The sequence below is a fragment of the Felis catus genome, chromosome D1 (genome assembly GCF_018350175.1).
Source record: "Felis catus isolate Fca126 chromosome D1, F.catus_Fca126_mat1.0, whole genome shotgun sequence".
NCBI classification, from domain to species: domain Eukaryota; kingdom Metazoa; phylum Chordata; class Mammalia; order Carnivora; family Felidae; genus Felis; species Felis catus.
Window position 1 is genome coordinate 63,783,969 of NC_058377.1, and position 11,868 is coordinate 63,795,836.

The 11,868-nt window shown below is 38.2% G+C and overlaps 1 protein-coding gene across 1 annotated transcript; it reads right to left on the reverse strand.

Annotated features, from left to right (window-relative positions):
- Positions 1 to 8,340: 8,340 nt before the first annotated feature.
- Positions 8,341 to 10,154, reverse strand: LOC101095283 (olfactory receptor 226). Its single transcript, XM_011286699.4, has one exon. The coding sequence runs from the start codon at positions 10,018 to 10,020 to the stop codon at positions 9,037 to 9,039; it is 984 nt and encodes a 327-aa protein (XP_011285001.1). The 5' UTR covers positions 10,021 to 10,154; the 3' UTR covers positions 8,341 to 9,036.
- Between the last annotated feature and the right edge of the window lie 1,714 nt (positions 10,155 to 11,868).

Genomic DNA, 11,868 nt, shown 5'->3' on the forward strand with positions numbered 1-11,868 from the left:
CACATTTCCATTAAGGCTTTTTGTTGTTTTTTATGAAAGTCTCCCAGAATCAAAATGCACTCCCATCCCTCTCACCTGATTAAATATTTGAATGTCACTATTCATGTCATTCCCAGGTCCTTTGTCAATGAATATAGATGGTCTCTCCTTTGTTCATTCCAGATCTCTGTTTAATTAGGAACTCATTTCACAAAGATTTCTTTCCTGCCTAAAGGAAATGTGAAGTATAATATCATGTCAGAAAAAGTTTCAAAGTTTAGTATTTGGGTGATCCATTGGTCTTTGATCAGCACACTTTCTTCAGAATTTATTTGTGGAAATAGAAAATAGTTCTTGGAAAGTTCTTTAATGACTCTCCAGTTGCTTTCAGATAAAAATGGAAATGTTTTCAATGTCATATATAGGAGGCACTTCATATATTGATCCCTATATATTTCTCTAGCCTCATCTCTTGTGACCCTGTAAATGGTTTCCATGATCCAGACATATTCAAGTAGTTTTTGCTCCCGAAACACATTACAATCAGTCTCATACTTTGCTTACACTTTTCCCTCTTACTATTGTGCCCATCCCCTAATCTTTATCAGCTGATTCAAGATTTAAGATTCCATTTAGGAGACATCTCACCAAAACTCAGTCAAGTGCCTCAAAAGCATTTGCCCCCAGTGCACAACCCCCTCACACATTGAGTTTTCTCTTCATTACACTGCAGTTTTCCAAAATCCAGGGAGATGTTGGTAAAAGGGGGTAAATTTCCACTTATGAGATGAGTAAGTTCTGGGGATCTGATGTACAGCAAGGTAACTATAGTTAACAATACAGTTTCATATACTTAAAAGTTACTGAGAGTAAATCTTAAGTGTTTCATATAGTTGAAAGTTACTGAGAGTAAATACCACAAAAATGTGGTAATTATGTGATGCGATGAAGATTTTGCCTAACCTTATTGTGATAATCATTTTACAACATATATGAGTATCAAATCCTCACATTCTACACCCTAAACTTACATGGTATATGTCCATTACATCTCAATAAAATTTGGGAAAAAAAACTCTGGCCTTCATGACTGTGAGCCCAATGCCTAGGACAGTGACTGGAAAACACATGAATATTAAATGAATATAGATTAACAAGTGAATTAATGAATCCCTTGGAGCTTTGGGATCCACAGGAAGTAGATCAGGGGCAGAGGAATGTGAATTCAGGGTATGTTGCTGGCAGAAGGTATCTATCTATCTATCTATCAGGATACACATCTTTTGGACATACCCTCAGCTTATATACCCAGGATACTGTCACAGCAAACATACCCATTCGGTCTGAAAACCAGGGATATGATCCCTGGTCTCAGATAACTTGGTAGATTGGGTCTGTAAATATCAGCCATTGTTTCAGGTTCTCCTAGAGGAGTAAGGAGAAGGGAGGCAAGAGGGCATGTGAATAAAATGTAAGGACAGGCAGATCTTACAAAGCTGGAAGGAAGAATATTGTGAGGTAGCCCAACTCTTTTAATCTGTGGTCACAGAATATCTTTTGAAAACACATAAATGAATGTGTCTTTCTATTAAATGCCACACTCATCCATAAAGACTGAGGTCAGATCCTGCCTTTTGAACATTGTTTACTCCTTCTGACAAACAAATTTGTCCTCCATACCCTTCTCTTGACACATAGAGAGTGGGAGGCTGATCAGGGACTCATTGGCCTAGAGATCTTCTGGCCATGGCTCAGGGCAAGGGGCAAAGAACGAGGCACTGAAATACATATTATGGACACCACTGCCTCCTTTTCATAACAGCACACATGAGCAGAGCTCAGTACTGCTTGCTGGGTGGAGAAGGATTGTACCTTACCTCCAGGCCTCCAACCAACACTATCATCCCAAAGTAGTTCATTAGAAAGTGGTTTCTAGCCGAGTTTTTTAATGCCTTTGACATAATTCTTTTCCTTGAGAAAAGCAACTAGTTCTGGGAACAGAAAATAGTGAGATCTCCCATGTTCTAGTCTTAGCAGGAAGAATATAGAGACTTTCCTTCGGGATATGTATAACATTCCACATTTGCGCCATCAATCACAGAATTTCCCACACATTTACCTTTGCATACTAGTTAAGAGCATTGACTTCAGAGCCAGAACAAGCTACTAGGCGTGTCATCATGAGCAGAATATTCAACAATTATGGACTTAAAGATCCATTGCTGTAAAGTAGAATAATGTTAATCATGCCTACCGTACTGGTTTGCTGTGAAAATAAGTGTGATAATGCACAGAAAGCACTTAACATAGAACTTGGCCCATGGTTTTTCTAAGTGTTAGCTGTTATTATATTATGTCACACTAGACTCATACATGCGACTCACAGGTGTTCATATAAACATATAGATTTCCATTCTCTCTCTTTTGCTCATCTTCTTTTCTGTTGTACTCTGGGGGAATGAGGGAAGCCAAATTTCCCGAACAGGACTATAGCATCTTAGAAGAGCTCTGAGTTACAGATCACTCATGCTTTCTCTCTTATCCTCTCCCTAGCATATTACTCTCATATATTCAAGTATGCCCCTGTTATGTCATAATCTCCTCTACTTTGTCTGCCATGGACGTTCCTCTCAGCAGGTTCTATTTTGTATCATGGAGAAATGAAGAATTTTTTCTTACTATTTTCCTTGTTTTTTAGAACTGAAAGCACTAAGTTCTGGGGTCTCTATGGTATCTAAGGAAAGAAGTCCTTTCATTGTACTATAGAACTTTTTCCAGTATTTTATGTGCTTATTTTCAAGATGCAAGACAGACACTGGCAGACTTCTTCTGGAATAAGAAATATATCTTTTGGGCCTGGTCCAGTACCCGAAAGATCCCACAGCTGCCCACATTTCCCCAACCTTGGGTAAAGAGGTATTGAATCTTCATTTTCCCATTCATTCTCCACAATACCCATTTTCCAATAATGGTGCTTGCAGCCACTCTTCCCAGGTTCCTCCTCATCTTCCTTGGAGCTTTCTTGGATCAAGATTGGATCAACCAATAACACTTTGAATTTTCAACCACTTACCATATTCCACCTGCCTTCTCTTCAAGAGTGGAAAGTTCTGCAGATGTATGCACTAATTATGGAAAAATATACTGGTTTGCATAATTTTGTACTTCCTAGAGGTCCACATCTGGTCTCTGCTTAAACTGCATGATAGGTATTGCAGCACTAAGACAAGACTGGAGCCGAGGCAGGTGAATATATTTAACACTCACCTGCCTCTTGCCCATGTCTTCTTCCCAGGAGGCTCACTGACAGTCTCTTCTGGCTCTAAGGAAACTCTGTATGTGCTGCTAAGACTACGTCCAGGGAACCTTGATACAAAAGCCAAATCTCCAATTACCTACTAGTTCCTGTTTATACCTGGACCAAGTTTATTTATACCTGTGGGTAGAATGTGGCTTTTTTTCTCTTACTACTATATGCAAGGTAATGCAACACTAAGTTATTCAAAAGCCAGGATAAGAAACTTAAGTAGGTTAATAAGGTAACCAATGCATTCATTTGCTCATTGGTTACAGAAATTGCAACTTGTGTTTATTGAGCTCTTATTATATGCAGGGTGCTGTGCTATACATACTTTGGAATAAAAATATATAAGTCATGGTTTCTGCCCTTCAGGAACTTGTAGTATTCCAAGTAAAATAATAATATACACTATAATGAGCATAGGATGTGACATGTACCAAAAGAGAGGCAGAAAGCACCCTAGGAACTCCAATGAGGGAGTAATGCTTTCTTTTTTTAAAATATATTTTTATAATGTTTATTTATTTTTGAGAGAGAGAGAGAGAGAGAGAGAACACGAGCAGGAGAGGAACAAAGAGAGAAGGGGACAGAGGATCCAAAGTGGGCTCTGGCTGATAGCAGTGTTTGACATGGGGCTCGAACCCATGAACCACAAGATCATGATCTGAGTCAAAGTTTGACACTCAACCAGCTGAACCACCCAGGTGCCCCAGGGATTAATGCTTTCTAATTTAGGGATTTAAGAAAAGGTTCATCAAGAGGTGTCTTTCCAGACTCATACAGAAAGATAGTGTGGAAGTAGTGTGATGGGAAATAATTTTGGCTCAGCAGTCAGAGAAGATCTGATTCCTAATCTAGGATTCTACTGGTTTTAAGACCTTTTACCTTTTAAAATTGTCTTTATTCCTTAGTTTATTCACTCATAAAATGGGATAACAATAATTCATTTGTTAACATCATATCATTAATGTTAGTTTCAAAAATAATATGTATGTGAAAGCAATTCTAAAACAGCTTTGTGATAACTATACAAATGTAAATATTGCCTGTGTTGGAATGTGAGCCACAGCCATGATTTGATCAGAAGAAATGAGGTGAGAGGGCTTTCAGTGTACAGAGACCAGCACAGGAAAGAATATAGTGAGAAGCGAGATGGTGGAATAATGAGGTCTCTGCAGTGAGGAGAGGTCACAGCCACCACCTTGGTCTCTAGGAAGCACTCAGTCATTTGATGAATGTTTGTGAAGCACGCACTGTGTGCTAAGAGCAGTGTGAAATGACACCTGCTGTCTGTCAGGTTATTCACAGCCAAGTTAGCCCACAGTCTCTGCTATTAATTGTGTGTCAGTAGCCCTGAAATTAAGAATCAAGGGCTAAAAGTTTTGTTAGAATGAAGCCCCAGGAAATATACTTGTATCCCTTTGAGTAACCAAAGGTAGATGAAGGGAATGATGCAGGGGCCTAAAAATATGAAAAATCCTAGAGAAACTTTAGATCCTACAAAGGATCTAAAGGTCTATTTGTGACTAATTAGAATCTGATGGAGAAGGATGGACCTAGCTCTTTTCCCACTCTCCCATATTCTTTGTCTAAAGGCATATGGTGAGTTGGCACTAATTCTGGGAAGGCTGGGACCACTGGGTCCTCATGAAATGAGACTATGGAATATGAAAATCAGGGAGGGTAATTATCCCCTGAGGAAAATGGCAACACCTATGCTATAAGCCTTCTCTTCTCTGCAGTGCATTGAACTGTCCGCTCATGCTTGCCTGCACGACATGATGCTATGTGAAAGAGCTGGCACGGTTTTGTTAGAGTTGTTAAATGTGAAGCAAAAAATATTTGTCAAAAATACTTTAGCTCTCTCTTATGAATTAGCAAAACAAAACAGCATCAAGGTATGAATTTCATGAGAATTAAAAATCCAGGAAAATTTGAAAAAGAGATTTTCAACATAGCACATAAAAGCCAAATATTTGCTGTACGTATCACCATAAGCAAACAGGGTTGGCTTACTACTATTATTATGAAGTCACTGAAATCAGAATTACGAAATAATTTGGTATAAAAAATAATAATTTATTTTATTTTTTAAATAACTTAATTTTGGGTTTAATATTATTTTAGAGAAAAGTTTCAAAGATAGTAAAAAGAGTTCTCATATTTCCCTCCCCTGCTTTGTTTCCCCTAATATCATCACCTTACATTTCACTGTACACTTTTAAAAGTAAGAAACTAAAACTACTACATTGTTGTTAACTAAACTCCAGGTTTTATTCAGAATTTACCAGCTTTTCCTTATCCATTTAATGTCACAGGATCCAATCTAAAATATCACACTCCACTTAAGTATTCTGTTTCTTAAGTCCCCTCTATCTGATAGTTTCTCAGTCTTATACTTCCTAACTATAAGGGCTGTTTAAGCAAAATAGGGTTTCCAGTACTATAGAAGAACTGTTATTTCTCAAATGCTCTTTTCCAAAAGGTTTTTAGATATTTTCTGACTCTGTTCAATGTGAAATGTTAGCAAATTATAAAAGAATTGGATTATAAAGTTCAAGCAAAAAAAATACAATCTAACATTCATTTTCACAAGATTGTAATGGGTAAGATATTAAAATAAAAACCAAAAGAAAAAAAAAGGAAAACAAAACATACTGTGAAGAAACTTGAAAGGCAGACTAAGTGGAGTTTATCAAAGTTGATGGGAACAAGTTAGGTATTTTTGAGCATGGAACCCTCTATGTTGATCCTCTCTTGTTCTATAGATGTGAGTTACCTCTGGCCACTCTGAGTATCTCTCCTACCTGAAAGATCCAGTCTGGATCCAGTACTCCTAGAAGGAGACTGGAGACTCCCCCAGACACTGCCCTGCAAAAGGGAATTTAAAAAAGTCACAGTATCTATGCAATATTTTTAAAGAATGGCAGCCTATAAAGATGGTTTGAAACAAACAGGATCAAATGTAACAGGAATAAAATAAAATTCTCTATCTAGGTTGGGGACAAAATTAATTAATCAATGGAGGATGAGGAATACTTCATCTGACAGTTAATAGTTCACTTGAAAAATCTTAGGTTTTGTTCCATCAAATTCAGTATGAGCCATGAGAATCACATGACTTTGAAAATGCAGTCCAAGTCAAAAGAGAAATTTTGATCTTGCCATAGTTCACATGGACTCAAGCATCTTTTCATTCATTGTTAGTGAAAGATGAATATATGCAGGAAATGTGCTAGACACTTTTCCTATACCTGAAGTATATGGTTTTAAATTTTGAATTCAGAATTAGAGGAATTTTTTAAAACTTGAGAAAATAATGCATTTTACTGTAAAAAGCTTGGAAAATAAAGAAAAGCACAATGAAGGAAATCAACATCATGTTTTTACTTCCTATTAACTGGAGTTAACCTATAAGGAGGTTCATATAATAGCTACAACAGTGATGTCCAGAGACTGGAGTCAGTCTCAGATTTGTAAACCCATTTCAGAAGTTTATTCTATGGAGACAGTTAGGAGATAGGATTTTGATGAATTTTCATCTAGTCATTATAAATGTAAGTTATAATAGATTGTAATAACACAATAAAATATAAAAACAAATTATAATAATAAAATACTTATAAGGTTATGTAACTTTTGGCACCAAAAGATACATATACTAGAATTTTTAATAGGTAGCAACTAGCAAATAATGCTCGATTTCCTTGCTAGTAGCCTTTCAGACTTTATTAAACAGCAGAAAACTATGGAAAGACAGGCTGCAACCCCAGAAGGTTCCCACATCTGGAGAGAAGCTTCATGTAGGCTGTTGTCTTCAGTGTTCTGATTCTTAGGTCATTGTAAGTTTCTAAACACCATGCTGAGATACCCTGTGTGTCCATCTGTCTGCCCAGATGAATAAAGCTGTATATTTTATTGGGTAAGAAATGCTTGTTTAAATCAATATGTTGGTAACAATACCTTTGGCACAGAAGGCAGTTTATAAGAGTAATGGCTAAATTGCACGGTTATAGCTAACATCTCAGTTAATTTCCTTCTAGCCTAATTTATTTTTTTTTAATTTTTTTAACGTTTTATTTATTTTTGAGACAGAGACAGCATGAACGGGGGAGGGGCAGAGAGAGAGGGAGACACAGAATCGGAAGCAGCCTTCTAGCCTAATTTAAACAAACAAATAAATAAGACTGGTAATTTTTCTTTTTTTGAGATGGTCAGATTTTAGATGTATTTTTGCAGGTAGAACCAGAGTCTGCTTCAGGGTGTAACATCTGTGCTATCTCACAGTATTCTTTGCTCAGAAAAGCCCATACTTGGTTTCATGCTGAGCAGTCATGATCTTTTTTAAAATTAATTTTTAAAATTTGAGTACAGCAGGCACACAATGGTACATTAGTTTCAGATGTACACAGTAATTCAACTTCTCTATATGTTATGCTACACTTACCACAAGTGTAGCTACCATTTGTCTCACTACATCACTATTACAATATCATTGACTATATTCCCTATCCTGTGCTTTTTATTCCTGTGACTTATTCACTGCATAATGGAAAGCCTGTATCTTCCACTCCTCTTCACCCATTTTGCCCATCCCATACCTTCCTCCCTTCTGGCAACCGTCAGTTTGTTCTGTGTGTTAATGGGTCTGATCTTGCTTTTTGTTTGTTTATTCATTTGTTTTTTTAGATTCCACATATGAGTGAAATCATATGGTATTAGTCTTACTTAATCTGACTTATTTCACTTAGAGTAATGAATGCCCTCGAGGTCCATCCATATTGTTGCAAATGACACATCCTTTTTTAAGGCTGAGTAATATTTCAGTGTGTGTGTGTGTGTGTGTGTGTGTGTGTGTGTGTGTGTGTGTGTCTGTGTAAATCTATATCACATTTTCCTTTTCCATTTGTAAGCCTAATACTTTTGATGCTGTTACATAACCTAATATTTTGATTTATTATACTGAGAATATTTCTCTGTCATTAGCTCTATGTAGATCATGGGATTTTAAGATCTACATAGTATTCCACTTAATGTATGAGTATAAGCTTATAGTAAATTAGTAAAACAGATTTATTAAATAAGTGCACTTAGTCACTAGCTTGGTGTGTGCACTGACCTACGTAAATCAGGAAATGGATATAGAAATACCTGGAGTCCACTAGGTGACATGTTGCTAACACAAAACTTCTCCGTTTCCTATCTGCTTGCCTTGTAATTCATACTAAAATAATCACCTGGACCTCTGCTACCTCATAAGCTATCGTCAGTGGTTTGCAGCTAGAAGAGATTAACCAGAAGTCTCCTAATTCTATTCCATAATGAAGCCTGTGCTTCCTTGAATGGCTTCCTTCTTCTGCTTTCCTTTTCTAAATGACCTTCAGCCACAGAACTAAGACAAAGAGCAAACCCAGGAAAGGCCATTTAGGGAGATATTAGTTCTGCATTTGTTTGCTTATTTAAATATTGAAGTGCAGTCAGTCTTCTGCTCAGAGGCAATCCTTCTCATCCCATCAGGATGCATGATTCGTGAACCTGTTCTATGTAAATTACAATAGAGTAGATAACATGGAACATTCTAACATGTATTTACAGTGCTGTCCTGCAGAAATCCAGCTGCCAGCTTGCAATCCATCCCTCTTCTTCCTTCTGGATTAGTTCCATGGTGGTGTTTTTGAGCCCTAGTCCCTAATTTAGGGCATAAGAACTCCTCTGGACTTCATAGAAGATATAGATGCCAAGTTTAAGAGCATTTTCTACCCATCTCTGCTCGCTTTCCTGCGCTTAGCGTCCTGGCCCTGGTATAGGTGTAGCGTATGGCGTAGGGCTCTCTTGACCTCTTGATTGCGTAAGCAGTAAATGATGGGGTTGAGCAAAGGTACAATGACAGCATAGAGTACAGACACCAGCTTGTTGGTGTCAAAAGCTGAGAGTGCCTTTGGCCGGGCGTAGATGAAAATACTGGCTGCATAGAAGATGATCACAACAGTGAGGTGAGAGGCACAGGTGGAAAAGGCTTTATGGCGCCCAGCAGCCGAGGGAATTCGTACCAAAGCACCAGTGATGGCCATATAGGAGGCCCCAGTGACAGAGAGTGGCCCCAGCAGGATGAAAATGGCCAGAACAAAGTCTGTAAGCTCTGCTGTTGACATGTCAGTACATGAAAGATTGAGTAATGGGGAGACATCACAGAAAAAGTGGTTGATGATGTTGGGTCCACAGTAGGAGAGGCGAGAAATGAGAAAAACTTTGACCATGGAGATACCAAAACCTCCAGCCCAGGAGCCAGCTGCAAGCTGCACACACTGCTGACCGCTGACAATGACAGCATAGTGGAGAGGATGGCAGATGGCCACATAGCGATCATAGGCCATAACAGCAAGAAGGACACATTCAGTGCAGCCCAGTCCCAGGAAAAAATAGAGCTGGGTCATGCAGCCCTCAAAGGAGATTAGCTGTCCCTGGCTCTGTTTGGACCCAGCAAATCCAGCTAACATCTTGGGAATAGTGACAGTAACATACCAGATCTCCAAGAAGGACATATTAGCCAGAAAGAAGTACATGGGCTTGTGAAGGGTGGGGTGGTTTCTAATTGCCATAATGATGAGTGTGTTTTCAGTCAGCACCAACACATAGGCCAGCAGAGAAAGGGCAAATAAAAGTGCCCGCAGTGGCGCAGGAGCCGGGAAGCCCAGCAACACAAACTCACTTACCCTCCCACTCTGATTCCTCTGCTCCATAATGTCAGTCTTGCCCACTGATCTTTAGGAGAGAGAACAGAGGGCCTTCAGGAGGCAGCAACAAGAACCCAGGCTTTCTTGTGGTGGGTTTATATTGACAGAATGTTTGTATGCATGTGATTCATCACCAAACTGAGGACGTCACTTTCTGCTGTAATCTGGAAATGAGCTAAGACAAAAGTAAACAAAAATGAGCTACTTCATACTGGGAATAGGGTCAGAGTCTGTTCTGGCCCTTGGAGAAGAATATACTGATAAATACTTGTAAAAGTGACACTAGTTGGTTACTGAAGAATATAGATCAAAACCAAATATAGTAGTAAGAGAGTCTAGGCTGCCCTAAAGTGAGAGTTTGTGAGCTAGATTGTGACTCTGTTTTGAGGAAATAAGTTACACAATGGAGGAATAACAGTACTAAACATGTAACACAATTGAGTATTTGCTATGCATTAATTGTATGGACATTGTTTTAAAATATTTGCAGATATTAATTCACTTAATCTTCAGAAGAATGCTGTGAGTTAGTATGATTTTAACGCCACTTAACATCTAAGAAAACCGAGGCATAAAGAGATTAAGTAACATGTTCCAGATCACACAGATAGTAAGAGATGGAACCAGGAAGTCAGGACCTCAGAGCTTCGAAAATATTCAGGCAACACAAAGGAGGGACTATAAGATCCGTCCTGGATTTATATCCAGGGGAGAGGATCTTTGGGGCTCAGCTACAGAAGCAACTCCCTACTACAAGAAAGAAGGAACATTGTAGAACCCAAGAAGTCACAGCATCTCTGGATTGAAACTTCTACAAAACTTGCACTTAGAGGAGGACTTGGGATGCACCTTGAAATTATTAGGGAGGTATTCTGGATGGTAGAAATACTGAGAATCCCATCAGTTCTGAAAGTTGTGCTCTCTTGGAATGAGAGTAGCCCCCTTCTCGAGTATTGTCAAAAATTAAACTGAGGCATATCGAAAGTTTCAAGGGTTTATTTGAGAAACATTGATTTAAATTGGGCAGCACCAAACGGAAAGCAGTATACTGTGCTCTATTGACAGAAGCTAATGGAAAGACTTCTATAGAGCAGACTCAGAAGAAAGGCAAGGGCATTATTTGATTAGCTACATTTAAGTGGTTGCCTTACTTGGGAAAGTTTCCTTGGCTGTTTGTGATTGGTTGTTCTTAAATTTTGTTTTCTTGGATATGAACACATTTACAATTGTCTCTAGCTTAAGTTTTCGTTTGCTTAATAAGTAGGCAACCAAGGTGTGAGAGCCATCTCAGTCTAATGGCCTCTTTGTTCAATTATTTTGCCAGTAACAAGACCAATAAAAAAGCATACATTCAGTAGAGTACTCTCTTTGTTTACTTTGGTATCAAAAATAAAATTTGCCCTTTCAAAATTTCAAGCCTCTTCTGGATTTGATGTGCAACAGAAGCAGACATAGTCACATGGGGTTATTGTCACCCTACTGTCTCGACATGCTCATACATTGGAAGGGAGTACAGAGATTAGAAAGGAGAATAGGAGAGAGTCAGCTAAACATCAGGGTGCTATTTCCCCTAAGGAGTTTCCTTACTTTTTAGTTTCAAGCTCATTCCTCTGAGAACAATATCAAACTTCATATATCAAACTTCAACCTGCTAATGACTTTTTTCTAGCTTTGTTGAGAGATACTTGACATAGAACATTGTATAAGCTTAAGGTATACTATGTGACAATTTGATACAGGTGTATATTGTGAAATATTTACCACAATAAAGTTAGTTAGCACATCCTTTACCTCATACAGACTAAAAGTTTTAGTACATAAGAGGCAAACAAGAGACTTACTAAGTCTTTAAGT